This window comes from Crocodylus siamensis, chromosome 2, assembly GCF_052110815.1.
Source record: "Crocodylus siamensis isolate JL-2025a chromosome 2, ASM5211081v1, whole genome shotgun sequence".
In the NCBI taxonomy this organism is placed as follows: domain Eukaryota; kingdom Metazoa; phylum Chordata; order Crocodylia; family Crocodylidae; genus Crocodylus; species Crocodylus siamensis.
In genome coordinates, this window is record NC_143396.1 from 274,727,847 (window position 1) to 274,745,492 (window position 17,646).

Consider the following 17,646-nt stretch of genomic DNA (forward strand, 5'->3'; position numbering starts at 1 on the left):
AATCAAGAGCACATATTGTCTTGTACACTGAAACCAAGGAGTTTCAGTGTAGTACCTTATGTAAAACACTAACTTTATAAAGAAGGGTTGAAGTTGAGGGGTGCTGAGGCAGCATTCTTCAGGGCATGATTTGAGGATTGCCTCTTCTGTTAATCTAGGTGCCAGTGAACTTGCTGCGTGCTGGCCGAATCTTTGTGCTTGAACCACCTCCTGGTGTGAAGGCCAATATGCTGAGAACCTTCAGTAGCATTCCTGTTTCTAGGATGTGCAAGGTAAGCCTGTGGCTTAATCATGTGGAAACTTAAAACTTTTTAAGAAACTGTTTAGAAAGGTAAATCCTTCGAGTTGGGGTGAACCAATTGAAACATAGTGGCTTATTGCTTTTGGGAGGCTTTCATTTAGCCACTGTAAAACATTCAGTATAAAAAGATGCAACTATACCTTTCTCTGGCATACCTTCAAGTCTGGGGTTCCTGTATGTGCTAGGTCTTGGCCATTTTTGTATTAGCACTCCTGTCAAATAAGTCTTTTTTGAGCATCTTCTAATTACTATCTTGGTGTGGTAAAAAATACATTTTACCCTTTCCTAGTCTCCAAATGAGCGGGCTCGTCTGTACTTCCTCCTTGCCTGGTTCCATGCCATCATTCAAGAACGTTTGCGCTATGCTCCACTGGGCTGGTCCAAGAAATATGAATTTGGGGAATCTGATCTGAGATCTGCTTGCGACACTGTAGATACATGGCTGGATGACACGGCAAAGGCAAGTGGATTTGTTTTACTTTGATTTTTGTTCACTTAAAAAAATAAAGGCATCACTTCTGGTTGGTTGAAGGTTATAATTAATGAAGTGCAACGTACTCTGCAATACTGGGTAGTTGAACTGACTAGTCAAAGCACAGTCTTAAATAATAAACTTGATCTTTTACTAAAATTGTCCCCAAACATTTATTTAAGGGGATCTCCCCCTTCTAATTTTAAATTTTGCTTTATTCTTAGGGCCGCCAGAACATTTCACCTGATAAGATCCCATGGTCTGCCCTGAAGACACTGATGGCACAGTCAATTTATGGAGGTCGCATTGATAATGAATTTGATCAGCGTCTGCTAAACACTTTCCTGGAGCGTTTGTTTACTACTCTGAGCTTTGATAGTGAATTCAAACTGGCTTCTAAGGTAGATGGACATAAGGATATTCAAATGCCAGATGGAATCAGGTACTTATGAATGAGAAAATCAACTAGCTTGCAGTCTGTTAGACTTTTACTGATATTTTTGTCCCCACCCTACCCCACTTATTGCTTGATCATAGATAACATACTTGGATTTCCACTTAATGCCTAAACGTTGCCTTACAGACGTGAAGAATTTGTCCAGTGGGTTGAGATGCTGCCAGATACACAGACACCATCCTGGCTGGGCTTACCAAACAATGCAGAGAGAGTTCTTCTCACCACACAGGGTAAAACTTGTTTATACTTTATATAACAACCTGTTTACATGGGATGTAGTAAATATTAGAACTGCTGAACACAACGTAAATGAGAAGCAAGCATCCTTCTGAAGTGTTCAGAGTTGCTGTTTCTCAGCTGTACTGTCAGTTGTGTTTTGATTCTCTCTGCTACCCATAATCCTCTTCTCTACCCTAAAACCTCTTGGACAGGTGTCCTGAGATTTGTTTTCCCCTTTTTGGCTAATATTACTTGATACTTCTTGTGCAGGCATAGATATGATCAGTAAAATGCTGAAAATGCAGATGCTAGAGGATGAAGATGACTTGGCTTATGCAGAAACTGAAAAGAAGACCAGAACAGATTCCACGTCAGATGGACGTCCAGCCTGGATGAGAACATTGCATACTACAGCCTCCAACTGGCTTCATCTTATCCCACAAACTCTTAACCACCTCAAGCGAACGGTGGAGAACATCAAGGTGACAAGTTGTCAAATGCATATTGAGCAAAAGTCCAGAAATACCCCTTTGTCTGTGGGTGGGAGTTACTTTTCCATAATTCTGTAAGCCTACATATTCTACCCTTCAGGAAAGTGTCTGTATAAAGCCCCCTTTAAATAGTATAGCAGACGTTGAAAGGTCTGTGGCTTCTGAAAATGAATTAATAATGGCACAGTAATGCTATCATTTTTGCTAGTTAGGCACCTCTTTGATAATTGAGCAAGGGCTGCTTGAAGTACAGAATGCACTCTTTGTATTACCACTGTGTACACTGCCTGTAAAGGACTAGTAATACTGGGATAATGGATTTTTGCTAACTGGGACTGTAGATTGATAATGGCCAAAGGAGCCCTAAAGTCTTAAGGCATAATGGGACAGGCTGTTCTTGATTTTAAATTTTAAAACCCTCATTCCAGTTGGTCCATGTCCATTTTACCTTGCCAGTCTATCGGATCTCCAGTGGCCTATGGGCTTGGGCTCACTGCACTATAAGACAAAACAGGCCCTGCCCTGCAGCATGCACCTTACACTCTACTTCTAACAACTTTAGTTGTCAGAAGTGTTCCTGTTTTGCCAATCGTCTTTGGACCAGCCAGAAGAAAAAAATCATGGAGAAAACAAAATAAACTGGGAAGTAAGGTGAAAACTTATCAGTTGGACAAACCAATGAGGCATGAATTTAATCTTGGATTTATAGTGCCTTCTTCCCCTTTAGGGCTGCGAAGTTGAGTTTGCTTAGAAGTTCTTGAATTTCCCTTTCCTATAAACTGAACTCTTACCCTTTTGAACTAGGATCCCTTGTTCAGATTCTTTGAGAGAGAAGTGAAAATGGGAGCCAAGCTGCTTCAAGATGTCCGTCAGGATCTTGCAGATGTGGTTCAAGTGTGTGAGGGCAAAAAGAAACAAACCAACTACTTGCGTACTCTTATAAATGAACTAGTAAAAGGTATGTTCAAACTAGCATCTCTATAATGTGCTATTAGACTAATTGACCTCCCCATCTGGTTTCTAGTATGCTCTGCTTTTTTGCTAAAAAATGGGAATTAAATTAAGCAAAAAGTGAAATTTCCTGCTTAACTCTCTCAAATTGGGAGCAAGTAAAACATCTTTTGTGAAATATGTGGTGGAGCTGAGGTTTTTTTGACAGCACTGACACAACTGGTATTCAAGAAAAGAGGCTGTTGCTAGGAGTTTATACCAATATTTTGAGCTTTGGTGTCTATAACTGGTGGTTAACTTGAGTGCAGTTTAAGCTCATTTGAAGGAAGGTTACCAGAGGAACATTTGAAACTTTCCTAGTCATTTTTGACCTCTCACTTCAGTCTTGGACCAGTTGTCCCTTTTTTAGCAAAAAGTGTCATCTGCTTGTGAAGATACAGATGGCAAACAATACACAGTTTGTAAATAGTCAGACCAATTACCTTGTACAGTAACTTTAAACTAGGTGTCTTCTGTCCTTACAAAAGCCTTCAGTTCATAATATTTAACTGAAATCTGATGTAGATGTGCCTTGAACTGGCCAACTGTCATTTTTACTACCTAGCTTTTTGTGTACACTGGACAGCACTCTCAGGTGTTGACCCATGTAATCTTCAAGAACTAGTTTGAAAAAAGAGCATCTCATGAAGTTGCAAGTACTTTATAGTGGTAACCATAGGTTCCAGTTTTGATCAAGGAACTAGGATTTGATAGTAAAGACACTGCCTTGGTGCAAAACAAAGCTACAGTTGCACCAACGAAGGGCTAAAAAATTGGGAAGAGGATGTAACCCAAGCTTAAGACTACACAAACTCTTTACTTTGTATTAATCTTTTATAGGTATTCTGCCTCATAGCTGGTCTCACTACACTGTGCCTGCTGGCATGACCGTTATACAGTGGGTGTCTGACTTCAGTGAACGCATTAAACAACTACAGAACATTTCCCAGGCAGCTGCTTCTGGTGGAGCAAAAGAGCTGAAGGTATCTTTTTTTGCTCCCTTTCCCTCTACAGCTTTTTTCTGACTTTAAACTGGAGTTCCTATAGGATATCTCTAGGCTTAATGTTATAAAGCACCAAAAGCTTTCTTGGATATTTGGATAACCTTAACTTGAAATCTCTTTTGTATAGTGTGATATTCCTTTTTAAGCTGCCAGTTTCAAAATCAGTCCATAGATTGTGCCCACCAACTGCCTCATGGTTAGATGGGTAGCATTGGCACTTTGGAATTAACAAAAATCTTATGAATCGTGTATTTACTTAGTAGAACTGCTTCCCTCATACAAATGAAAACTTCTGAGGTAACTTTCTTAATGTGTATACTAAAAAAAGCATCCCATAGTCACAGATACTGAATGTGCCTAAAAACGGTTGACTAATGCGTGTAAACTAAATCACAAACATCCCTCTTTATTTGAACAGAACATCCACGTGTGCCTGGGTGGCTTGTTTGTACCTGAGGCTTATATTACTGCTACAAGACAATATGTGGCTCAAGCAAACAGTTGGTCCCTTGAAGAACTTTGCCTAGAGGTCAATGTTACAACTACCCAAAATGCAGTCCTGGATGCTTGCAGTTTTGGAGTTACAGGTAAAGCCGTGTCACCTTGAAAAAGGGGTACTCTTGGCCCCTAAAGAATTGCATCAAATGCATAATACTAAGGGTGGGGAGGGGGCAGTTAAGCCTTATTTAAAAAAAAAAATCCAAATAATATTGGAAGCTAATCTTTACTTGGGGCTTTGCACTAGATACGTTCATCATTTTAATGAAGAAAGCTTTGCTGTGCTGGTATGTAGTACTGAAATGCCCTTATTTCTTAGGGTATTTTAATCATGGAAAACTTAATCCTCCTGGTACAGTGACTAAGCACACTTGTTAAGATTGGATCTAAATATCAATAGCTCTGGATAAAAAGACAGCTGTCACATCTCAAATGGCTGACAGTTACCTCTGCACTCAAATGGAGTACTGAAAAAGATTTCTTTACCTTTTTTTTTTTTTTTTGTAGACTTTGCTTTTGAGAGCAAGCCTCAATCACACTTTCAAACTTTATTCATAGGTTTGAAACTTCAGGGAGCCACGTGCAATAACAACAAGCTGTCCCTTTCAAATGCAATTTCAACTGTATTGCCCATAACACAGCTCCGCTGGATCAAGCAGACAAATGCTGAGAAGAAGGCCAATGTGGTAAGTAATGTGGCTACAAACTCTTAAAACTTCTTCACAGTCTGACTTTTGCTCACTAGTGATTCTTCAGAGACTAAACTTTTCAGTGGGAGTTCTCAGGCAAAAAAGTGCTGTGACCCAGCTTTTCTTTATGACTAGATGGAGGACAGCCTGAAATATTTGTTGGCAGGACAGCAAACTGATTTTAAAAATCACTGCTTCTCATAGATGTTCATGCTGACCCATCTGGTTTCATAGTTGGTAGGGTCAGAAGGGACCTGAGCAGGTCATCAAATCCGACCCCCTGCCATGGGCAGGAAAGAGTGCTGGGGTCAAACGACCTTGGCTAGGTGTGTGTCTAGCCTCCTCTTAAAGACCCCCAAGGTAGGAGCAAGGACCACTTCTCTTGGAAGTTGGTTCCAGATCCTAGCCACCCTGACAGTGAAGGTAGTGCTTCCTGATGTCTAGTCTGAACCTAGTCTCAACCAACTTGTGGCCATTTATTCCTAGTTACTCCTGGTAGTGCTCAGAGGAACAGGGACTCTCTTGTGCCCTGCTGATTTTTTTTTTTTTTTTCCCCCCCACCCCAGTACATTTATAGATGGCCACCAGATCCCCTGTCAGCCTTCTCTTGTGGAGGCTGAACAGGTTCAGGTCTTGCTGAAGTTTTAATTTTACTTTGACATGCTGTGTTGGAATTCTTAGTCTTGCACACTGTTCAAGTGGTCAAGAATTTTGTAGGTCTTCCCTCAGCTCTGCTTTTGGTTTTCATTTCAAACTATTTCTCTTTCAGGTTACGCTACCGGTTTATCTCAACTTCACTCGTGCTGATCTCATCTTTACTGTTGACTTCGAAATAGCCACCAAAGAAGACCCTCGCAGCTTCTATGAACGTGGTGTTGCAGTCCTCTGCACTGAGTAAAGATGACAATTTTGTAACTGGTAAATAGTAAAAGTTAGTGTCTTAAGTGTGCTTCACTCAAGCTTAGTTAGGCTGTCAGATGGATATGTGTACAGTTGATTTTGCTTAGAAGCTTGTGTATTGGGAAAGTGGTGCAACTTTGGTTTGAAGGAGAGCTGACTGTTTTTAGGTGGTTCTACTTATGTGGTAATCGATGGATTGTATTACATGAAATAAAGTCTGTAGCATGACTGATTTCTCTCATTTCTAAAAGCTCTGCTCTTGCTGCCTTGCTATAGGGAATGACCTTCATGCTTCCAATTTTCAGGCAATTGAGTAGGTTAATTCCACTGAGAAGCCAGTTTTACCATTTGTGGAACTTATTTGAAAATTTGAAGCAGTGCAACTCAAATTTATGAAACAGTACATTTTGTGGAACAAAATTTAAGAAAGCTTGCTCAAGTTCAAAGGAAAGGAGAAGAACAGTAGTGTTTAAATTAATGGAGCAAAAAACGACATATATGGAACAGATGACATACAGAAGAGATGCAAACCACCTAGATTTAATTTTTTAAAACCAATTCTGTGTATAGAACAAGACTTCATCACCATTCCCCTCATGTCTGAGTTGGTGTTTGTTTTTGTTTGTTTTGTTTTCTTTCCATTTAATACTAAAATGCCTATCAAGTTAACTTATTTCAGTCAATCTGAATGCAGGGTATCTCTAAATATCACATAAAGGAACCAACATTGCCAGTGTAGATATTAGCTTGTCAGTCTTGCTACATAAATTACCTTGATCTGTCTTATTATACACACCAGGACAATGATTTTTAGTCTTAACTAAATGGATATTAATGTTTATATTTTGACTCTTCAATCTGCCCAACTACCTTTTTTACAGTATTCACTGGCACTTTTTTTTTAAATACTGGCTCTTAAGCTATGTTTACTGTTTGGCTCCTACCTTGACAAGTGTTTTTTTGTTCCAGACATTTATGAGTAACTTATGCACTGCCTTAACTTGTACACATGATCCTCATGGACAAATGCTGGGGGAGCCATCTTCAACTCATTTCTGGCAAGAGGCTGTTTCACAATATTACTTTTGAATGCCATATCAATTCTTCATGCCATATAGCTTGCTACAGACTTCCAAATACCAGGCTTGTTTCCTGAAGATATTTGGACTGTAGGACTGCTCCTTTTGGTGTGCTGAAATGGAACATCATTTTTTTTTCTGTGGCAGGTGATTAACTTGTGGCTCAGATGAATCTGTGTACTTGGCATGTTGGGAATATATAAACTGACTGTTAGAAGCCTTAAGGCTGCAGGCCACACTTGACCCAGTTCAGGTCAGAGATGGGAGAGAGCTAAAACCCAGCCATTTTGTTTTGTCACTGTGGTGGCATAGGAAACCAACTACTGCTGAAGACCCATGTCTGCAGGCCATAGGTTGCTGACCCCTGCTTAAACTAGACAGAGAAACATAAAGCTTTGAGCTGATTCATGTGGTTGTATCAATTCAGTGAGGAGTTGTACGTCCATGTCAGTAAAAACACATCTGCAAGAGCATCCTGCACACCGAGGAAGACACTCAGTGGTGCCCAACCTTCTAGGTGAGTGGTGTGGGGACAGTCTCTGAGGGTACAACCTCACATGTCTGATCCAGTCTGTAGGGTTCCCCCACAGGTCCAGAAATTTGACTAATGCTGCTACCATTCCCCTGCTACCAAATTCCTGGACCTTTAGAAGCCCCTTATACTAAATGTACTTGTTTGTATTTGAATTTGGTGTTGAGATTCATGGCAAATACTAGTCAGACTTTGCTGTGTCCCATTGGAAGTGCTCTGTTCCAGCGGGGGCCAACATTTTTGGCATGTATGCTATGAATTGGCCACCCCTTCTGTAGTCAGGTTTTTACAAATATAAAGTTGAAATTACTACTTTTCCTTTGAGCAATTCTTCCACAGTAGGAGGTGTTAAAACATCTGTATTTTATAAACCCATTTCGTCTAAAAATTTCTGATCCACCACTCAACTCTGAAGCACTCCCTCCATTGTGAATGCTGTAAGGATGTCTTAATGATGGACCAAATGGCCCTGTTGGATCTCTTCTAACACCCATGCTTATGCTTGGCATAAGGCATTCCAACTTAAACACTTTTCTCCTGTTGTAACTGCACTAAAAATACCTTTCAAGTCTGAAAAGGGAGAAATATTCCACTATCACTTCTCTACACACAAAAATGAGAACTCATCATTTTATTGCTCTGACAAGTGACCCAAATGTCAGTAGAAAAGAAAGGACCCATCAGTGAATGCTGTCTGGAATCTGTGCCCCTGTGTTTCCAGTGGTCCTTACTATCCAGTGCTGCTTCAGTGTGAAACCAGTCCTACCAGCTTCCTTGTCATGTTTTCAAGGAAAGCACTTCATCTTTTCCTCTAGGAAGCACACTTTGATTCTTGATACTTGTGACTACTTCCAGTGTTGCAGACTTGCTGATGGCATCAAACTGTCTTGTGTAAAGATGGAGAAAGAGGAGAAGCTTCAAGAAACTAAACTTGTAGATGGCTTCTACTGCAACAGTGCACAAACTAGTCCTGAGGAACTGAAAAATGCTATCCCAAGTCTTATTTAGGCTCAATCCATATTCAGCCACATTAAGTTTAGTTGTATATGTGGGTGAACTATGTAGTAACTTGATAAATTCTGTAACTGCATGAGGCATTTGATTCAACTCTTCAGCAATCCTCATTTCCTGCTGTGATCCTATATACCAACTGTTTACAGACTAATTAGTATCGACAGTGAGACCAGACTTGTGCTTTGCTAAACCCTTTAGTAGAGAAGGTTCTGCAGGTGGGGGAGAAAAATTTTAAAAAGCAAGCAGCAGGCACAGGGGTCTTGCTCTCTAGAAATGGACAAAAGCTTTTAACTAGGGGTTGTTCCATACATGGACTCCAGTAACACTTTTTCTTGTGGTGAGCATAATATTATACCTTGTACCACTGACAACTGGACCTTTCAGTCTGCTATGGTTCGAATATGGTATGTGATGTATTCATCCAGGAAACTTATAATGATACGGGCTGATGGCCTCTTACAGTATGAATTGACAACTGTCAAATTTCTGTGACAGACTTCAAAACGTTCTTTGTGCATGTGTGCACTTTCTCTTCCTCTTTACTCAATTCAATTAAAAATAAAAGTTAGTCGGGAACAAATGTAACACTTGTAAGATGCATCTAGTTCTCTGAGGCATGCATGAAGCCAAAGTATCTTGTCTTCCCTTTGAATCAGAGGAAATGAAGACACTTGTATGCCCTGCACATGCACACCCCCAAGTGGACAACCTGGGGCACAGCATTCCCAAATATTGGGTGAGGGGCTCTTTGGTATGATTATTTTAGAAGTATGTACATGTCTTCATTTTAAGATGGGAGGAAAGTTAGGGTCACTTGAAGAACCACCCAAATGTGCTCTGGGGAGGAATATGGGGACTTTAGTTCTTCCATAAGCTCTTCATCCAGTTAATATTACACTAAGTTTAAACCCTTTTGTCATTTAGGCTGCCTGCAGATGTTATAAACCAAACAGCTTTGACTAGTTGGGGAAAAAATCATTTTCTAGCACTTAGAATTTTTATTTTGAATGAGAGTTAATTGTATTACAGTTGTGCTTTAATGTAAGCATGAATCTAGCCTTCAGCATTTGCCTTTGATGCTGAACCAGGTAAGCAAAAGGTAGCAAAAGTTCCCATTGTTGATGCTGCAGAAGTCCATCCTAGGGTTTTAGAATCTAGCCCTGCATTTTAAGACACTATTTGCCAATTTTTGCATTATCCCCCCATGGTCAGACCTAGTGCTGGTTTTGTTTAACAAAACCTACATATACACAACAGATGAATTTTACTGCTTTTGCTAAATTTAAAGTGCGCTTCATGTACTGGGAGGGCAAGTTTTAGACCTGGAAACAAAAGCAAAGTTTAGAGTCCTCTGCCTGGCATCAATAAGAAATATTTTCTACCCTTTAACATCAAAGTTTTTATGCCAATGCCAAAAATCCAAACATGTAAAGTAGCTGACTTAATCATACTGGCACTGACTACAGTAGTTCCAAGAGATCCACAAATGAGTCAGTTGTCCTTTTTGCTTATTTGGTGGCTGCCCAACACACTGAAAAACTTTCTTGTAAGGGGATTAGATTATCTAGCTCCAAGGATGGTATTCTGTTATGGGTAGAGTAGAAAGAAGGTTGGCAACACTAGAAAACTAGAATTGATGCCTTTTTTTTTTCTTAGCCAGCAGCTATGTAGCAAAGAGAAAAATCAGATTGTCCAATTAAAAACCAAACAAACTGATGGAAGAACTGTATTAACTGTTGATGTGTTATTAAAAGCCACACAAGACTCATGCAGCAAGTAATTTACTCTTGAACGTTACTTAAAAAAGCTTTTTCCATAGCACTGAGTATTTTATTAGCCACAAAAAAAAGTAGGGGGGTATCAAACTTAGGCCCAAGCCCTGTGAGCTCTATCACCTACATCTGGGGCATGGAGCTGTGTTTAACCCTGGCCTACAAAGAGCCCCCTGGGCTAGATATGGCTCGGTGAGTTTAACACCCTGCTTTACAGAATGGGAGTTTTTGCTGAATCTGCAAGTAAATAGTCAAGATCAGAACAAACAGGATTAATTGATCACACTGCAAATGGAGATGTGAAATAAAAGACATGAGAGCATATAATTCTGCAGTCATTTATTATACATCCTTAACTGTTTGTTAAAACAACAGCAATGTGAATAGGTTGCACTATAGTTGAGGTGCAACTGCCACAGACTAGCTTTAACCTACAGTAATTCAAATATCAATTACAGTGTAGAGGCAGCAGCATGTGCTGAGCTTTGTGTTAACTGCCTGAGTATTGCCCAGCCCAGCCTCTTGGATGTGTAAGTATCCATGGTTTGCCCAGGTATTTCCACACAGTGCAGCTAAAGGGGTGACTGCACTTTTTGCAAAGAGAGATCTCTTCCACCACAGCACACTCGTAGACCTATTAAAACAATTAGTTTACTGTAGCTTAAGCTTGGACAGAGAAAATGTTTTGGTGATTTCCAGATCATAGTTTGTCTGGTATCTTAGGTTAGGTCACAAGCAGTTTCTTTCTTAGTTTTTCACTGCCACCCTCTAATATTGGAAGCTCTTGCTTTCTCTTGATTGCCTGTTCACATGCTGAATGGACTCTATCAGATGCCACGAGTATGGTTTGCAGTGTCATGGTGACCGGGCTTTTTACAAGACCAGCATATGTTGAAGGCTCAGGCCTTGTGAGTAATGAATGGTCAGGCACCAGCAATGTTGAAGCAATTGGTCCAGTGGTTCTGAATTGTTCAGTTGATCCTACAAGTCGTACTGGAAAATCCTTCTGTTTCCCAAGAGCTTCCACTGTTTTACAGTCATCTTCTGTCTCCATGTAAACATCACTGTGGATTTCTTGTATTGGACCACCCCAATTTGAAGATGTATGGAGGGATACATTATCTTCCGAAGGTTTACTACCTTCCAAAGCCATCACCTCTGGTATACGGTAGGCCACAGCTCTGCTGCAGTTAACATCATTAAGAGAATTCAAGCTACAGTCTGAGTGACTTGATGCATCTTCTGAATCACCATCATAAGGATCTAAAAACTGAAAGTACTGATATTTTTTGCATTTATCTTCACAGAAATGCCATGTACAGTTTATCAGCAATCTTTCTCCCCCATAGAGAATTACTAAGGAAATGTAATTTGTAAAAGCATTTTGAGTCAACACACACATTTTTATGTATTCCATATTTTAGGGAAATTAAAACACAACTACCCTATAACAAAATACCAGAAATGCACAACCCTACCTGGAGTTTTGTACCCTTTGTTTTCTTGGAGAATCCTTTAGGAATTAAGCCAGGCACATCCTATTTAAAAAAGCATTTTCATCAAAAATGTGAACTTAAAAATGTCCTCATTCAAGTAATTGGCAATTTGTCTTTGAGAACTCATAGGGGAAGTCCCAAAGAAAACTTAATATACATTTACAAAAGAGCAGGACCCAAGGAATGATGAAACAGCCTGACAGATTCTGGAACTAGTCTAGAAAAACAGGTTTATTCAAGTCTTCCCATATGTAAAAAACTTTAATATAAAGGACATTAAGCATTTGTTCACTCTCTAGAGGGGGAAAGCCAGGACGACAAGTACTTTATGTAGCAAAGATGATTTACATTGTTTTGTCAGGGATGGAAAGGGAACCCTAACTGTAAGGGTAATGATATTCACCTGCACCTTTACCAACATCACCTGCTTACAGCACCCCTTTACTGTCTACATTGGACAGAGAGCAATACCTACATGAAAGAATGAAGACACTTATCTGACGTCAAGCCCAAAAATGCAAAACCCTGTGGCAAAACATTAACTTTCCTGGACATTTCATTGCTGGCTTCAGTAGCTGTTCTGAAGCAATGGATTTTTAAAAGCTGACTCCAATACCAAATTGCAGAACAAGAAGCCAGCCACAGACTGGACAGTGTTAAGTATGGTCTAAACAGGGACTACAGATTCTTATACTATTACCTGGATTGGCTTTTGTGACCCCTTTTTATCCCTAAGGGTTTATTACTCATTTGCCTCTCCCAGCACTGCTGCCTCTCCCCTCCTTCCCCAGTCTTTTGCATTCAAATCATTCTATTTGATAGACTGCTCTGTGCATGTCCTTTCAGAGCATCTGATGAAGTGAGCTTGGGCTTATGAAAGGTTATACATCTCAGACGTATTTATCCTAAAGGTCTCTCTCTGCCCTGGTTTACTAACAATATTGATTTCCATAGGGAGACTGTGGGATCTCCCTCCTTGGAAATTTTGGAAAAAAAAGTCAGTAGATGACTGTCGAACTAGATGATACTAAGGCCTTTTCCATCCCTACATGTCTACGATAGTTATAGAAATGTTTAAAAAGAACTTTGTGCAGAGGGCAAAGGCTGCAAGTGTGAGTCAGAATCAATATATTCCAGAAGATGCTTCAACTATTAGAATTAAAGTAAGAGCCTATAGAAACAACTGAGGTACATTATTTTTTCAGCAGAGTTAATGGTGATTACCTGGGAGTGAACTCATATTGTACTTTTTATTTATTTGTCTTTCTTACAGAATAGACAAGGGAAAAGGAGAAAAAGACAAGGTTACTTGGGGTAAAACACCTGGCTACAAAAAAAAAAAAGTTCTGGTTTGTTTGTTTTTTTCCTTCCTGCTAAGTCTGTTTCTTTTAGCAATAAATGCTGCCACTCTGAGAATTTTACTGCAGCCAAGTTAGTGTCAGAACTTGAAATGATAGGATTAATCATCTCAATGTTGATATGAAAGCTGCAGCTCTCCCTTTTACGTACGTAATATGGATTTGTCCAGTTCAGACCTAGATAGGCCATTATATAAGTACCACTGTTTTTCCAAAGAAAAGTGCTTTGTACAAGAAAAAGGGTAATTTGCTCATGATGTCTACAATGCTCTGTGCCTGTGTAAGGAACTCATACTATACAAGCAAGAATTCTATTTCAAAACCAGGTCTACAGATTGCAGGCAGCTGGTCTTAAGCTAACAGTACAAGTCACTTCCACAGAGAAGAATCCCCTGTGGGAAAGCCTCAAAAATTCCTATCAAAGCCTCTTACATCTACAAATCTTATTTTAGTGTGGGTCATCTTGAGCATTTCGTACAAAAATAATGGGGAAACTGGAGCATCCAAAGCACTGTAGGCTCCAGCAGAGACATTAAAATCTGCCTCACCCCTGCCCCACCACTGAGGGCCACAGCAGTGGGTTCACCCTGCAAAGAAGCAGGCTTGTTTACAAGACTGCATTGACAAAGGCATTTTTATATCTTCTTCTCTCAGGGACAAGATAAGTGATGGTCTGATTTCTCAGTCCTCTTTCAGCAGGACTGTAGCACACTGATGGAAAAGGCTCCAGAAAAAAAAAAAAGAGAGGCTTTTCTAGACATAGTAGGGCAACAATTACTGGGGTGGGTTTCATACTGATGTATATTTTCAATCCTTCCTAGCCTTGTTTCTTTATGTAGCACCCATTGCTGAGACATGGAAGCATTCTTGACTAAATGAGAGAAATTCAAGAAAGCAGTCTCCAGCAACTGAGAAAGTCAAATCCTCCTGTTCCTACACCAGCTTGTTGGCAAAGAGTGTGCAATCAAAGCATATATAAAGCAGGATTTATCTCTAGGAGACTAGCCGGCTGTGGGGAGCCTAGCTGCACTGGAGTTTGAGATACAAAGTGAAAAGATAATCACATGCTCAGAGACAATCAAGTTTAGCTGTAAAATAAACATTTGTGCTCCCTTCACCTGCCCAAGCCGTCTGCACTACCAGCACCCCAGCCCACCTCACTGCATCAGCCTGCTCAGAACAGTCCCAGCAGGAGGATGCTCTAAAGAAAACAGTCTGGTAAAAGCAGAAGCAGCCTTTGATTCTCTCTTTAGACCCAGTAGGCAGGGATGGAGACTTCAAGCGGTATGTAACAGCTGGAAATCCCCACTGCTGCTGTTTGGCAGTGACTGGTTCAGAGAGGACACCCTCAGCTTCCCCCAGATCACAAACAAGGAGGGCGGTTACCTCAGAATTGGTCTCAGGTTCTGACTCCGTACTGGACTCCACGGTGCAGTTTTGCTTTAGAGAAGGGGCGGGGGGGAAACAAGTATACAGTTATTTGTAACAATGAAATAACAGGGTTTGTTAGGATACGACTATAGCTTTGACCAATTCTCTAATACATCTTCAGAAGTTTGCTGATGCAGCTTCTTTCTAAATTCCTGTAACTCGAGACTAACCTGTATTATAAAAAAAACTCACATATTGAGGGGAAGAGTGTTTTTCTGATAGCCCAAGGCCAAGAAAAAATGTTTTAATTAAGGGAAGGAAGTGGATCAGAATTGTGCTTGTAATAGAAACAGCACCATCAATCTCCTTAATGGTTACAATTATTTCAGTTTCATCCAGACTTGCATGAGATATCATCAGTAGGTTGTTATGGAAATGTAGCCACAGATAAATACTAATAGCTAAAGCTATGTCTCTCTTAACAGCTATTTCCCCACTTTCCATAAGAGAGAACATACAGAAGCCAGAAGCCAGCTCCACTTACTCATGTTACAAAAGAAAAGGATTTCGTATGTCACAAGTGAAGAGGCAGATGCAGATTCTTCCCTTCTGAATGAATATATCTGAGTTAATTTACAAAAAAAAAAATTGGCCACACATGTTTTTCAAGCTGAATTTGCTAACTTTGCTAATTCTTTTAGACTAGCAAAGAGGTTTGTAATGGCATTATTAAACCAGATGTGGGTAAGAAAGCAAGATGATTAAAAAGGAAGTGTTACCATGTATTTGTGTGCTAGTCTCTCAACGTAGTCCGAACATTTATCAGACTGCTTTGGATCACGGGCATTTACTACAGAAAACAAAATTATATTAGAGAAACAGTTTGACAGACAATGGTCAACATAGGAACACTTTTAATACTAGAAACATGTTTCTCTATCATATTTATTGTATTTAGATTCAGAGTTTTACCAGTTTGACTTCCACATCTGAAGAGCTAGGAACATGCATATATTTCATACCATCACATCCTACCAGGAGGGTGACAAGTTAATACTAATTCTCTTGGTTGCAAGAATTAGCCCATCATTTTGTGCACTTCATACTTCAAGCATTGCAAGTGCTCTGAACCTTCCAGGAAAATATACTTACTCAAAAGGCTAAAGTAGGCAGGATGCATTCCCTTTCTCAGGATGACTTTTCAATCAGGTTTAAATAAACACTTGTTTAAAATCAGTTGTAGGGTTATGTGTATATATAGAAATGTAAAAGCAAGGTTTGAAAAAGCAAATTCAAATTTACTATCTTCCACTTGGTAATCAACGTTTACAGGGTGCAAGCAGGAAATATTGAGGTAAGGTATCTTATTTACATACAATACAATACACACAATTGCAGTAAACTGATTGCTTTGGACAAGTGCCCTCTAACAAACTGTGAATAAGTTGCTCAGCTGTGTTCTTTCCATAGTACTGGAGATTTGCCTTCAAAGGGAAGGGGCTATAATGGTAGTTACCTCTTCCCACTGCTCATTAAGGCTCTGCTTTTCAGGAGCACCTTCAGTCCCCTCCCCCTACTCGTACCTGCCATGGACTGGCCACCCTGGCATTGCTTCCTTCTCTGCTGCCTTTTCTCTACAAAAGCCATTCTGCTCCCAGCCAGCCTCAAGCTACTCTGCCTTTATAGACCTGACTCCCTCACAGTACCATTCCCTAATGCATACACACCTGTGCTTCCCTCTCCCCATCACAGTTAGGTTTCCATATATAGAGCCTGCTGGTGCCTCAGCCAAAATTCCTGTTCTAGACAAAACTGAAGCAATGGAAAAAAGATGAGAGAGCCTGTTCTGTGTACGTGCATATGAAGACTGCACTCACCACACTTAAAAGCAGCAGCTGAAGACAGCAAGCACCTGGGAAGGGGACATGCACAGACAATAAAAGGTATCCGAGTTCTATAGCCTTGTGCGTCACACTTCCAGACTGTAATGTTTTTATACAAAAATAAGACAGTATTGCAGGAGATCTGCACTTACCCGATAGCCAAAGGTACATCGCTGCTCTACTTGGAGATGATTCTTCTTTAGTACCTTCAGGCCAATAAAAACTGGATCCAAGTTTCCCTCCTGAGCTGTGGGTAAATTGCCAGGCCCTCTCCCCCTTTCTAAAGTTGTGGCTTACAGAAGCAGCTGTCAGCGTCCTCGCACAGAAAGCGGAAGGTTGACACAAAATGGCTCCTCAGCACCCCTGCTAAACCCTGCAGGTTTTTCCAGGTGCTGCAGAGGTTTCATGTTCTAGGAACTGCAAGTTTTTTGCACTAGTACAAGCAAAAGAGATTGTTTGGGGTTTGATTTTGCTACTGTTTTTGATCACTTTGCATGGGAACAAAAATTCATTTCCTGTAGAGCTCTGCAGAGACAGGCCTGTGTGCCTCAGTGTAGGATGAAGATACAAGACTCTCCACATCCATTTCAGCTCCCATCTTTCCCACAGAAGAGAGCCCAGCAGCACCATTTTACCACGTTCTCTGTCCCTTTTAAACATGGAACCTTAGTTCGTTGTTCCTTCCCTCTTCCTGAGCTTGTACAGTTGTCCCCCTCCTTGATATCAGAGTCCTGTTTGCACAATGAACAAAAAGAGGCTTCACCCTAAATGCATTATATTTGAACTAATTGAAAAACCAAGGCAAGTGAAGTCTCCACAGCAGCTGAAACCAGTAGCTTGCTCTGCCATTTAAGTGGCTGCAGCTGCTGACAGCTCATCCCCAGAAACAAATGGGAGCTTCAGAGTCTAGGACTGCCACCATATTGTGGCTGTATATACAGCAGCAGTATCTGCTGCCCAGCCCTGTCGCACTTCACCTTCCCGCTCTTTTCTCCACTGATCTGCAGTTTCTCTTTCCTCTTACTGCCTTCATTATTTTTTTTTTTTTTTATCTTCCACATCAATCTCCCTTTTCCATCAGCTTCATCTCTTTTCCCTCTGCCATCAGATAAGAAGGGAC

General features: G+C 40.4%; 2 protein-coding genes across 2 annotated transcripts in view; one reads left to right on the plus strand and one right to left on the minus strand.

Moving 5' to 3' along the window:
* DYNC1H1 (dynein cytoplasmic 1 heavy chain 1) overlaps nt 1-6,249 on the plus strand; it is a 62,431-nt gene extending 56,182 nt beyond the window's left edge. Inside the window, exons 69-78 of the mRNA XM_090034044.1 lie at nt 159-272; nt 591-761; nt 998-1,215; nt 1,357-1,460; nt 1,720-1,931; nt 2,745-2,898; nt 3,771-3,913; nt 4,353-4,521; nt 4,991-5,118; nt 5,891-6,249. Coding sequence (XP_089890170.1) covers nt 159-272; nt 591-761; nt 998-1,215; nt 1,357-1,460; nt 1,720-1,931; nt 2,745-2,898; nt 3,771-3,913; nt 4,353-4,521; nt 4,991-5,118; nt 5,891-6,019 — 1,542 coding nt within the window. The 3' untranslated portion in view covers nt 6,020-6,249. The remainder of the gene's footprint in view (nt 1-158; nt 273-590; nt 762-997; nt 1,216-1,356; nt 1,461-1,719; nt 1,932-2,744; nt 2,899-3,770; nt 3,914-4,352; nt 4,522-4,990; nt 5,119-5,890) is intronic.
* A 144-nt stretch (nt 6,250-6,393) lies between these two features.
* Nucleotides 6,394-16,290, minus strand: LOC149872215 (uncharacterized). The gene is made up of 5 exons (XM_090034046.1): nt 16,227-16,290; nt 15,423-15,493; nt 14,659-14,712; nt 11,897-11,956; nt 6,394-11,688 (listed from the first exon to the last, which is right to left on the minus strand). Exons 1-5 carry the CDS (start codon nt 16,288-16,290, stop codon nt 11,143-11,145), a joined length of 795 nt encoding a protein of 264 aa, XP_089890172.1. The 3' UTR covers nt 6,394-11,142.
* Between the last annotated feature and the right edge of the window lie 1,356 nt (nt 16,291-17,646).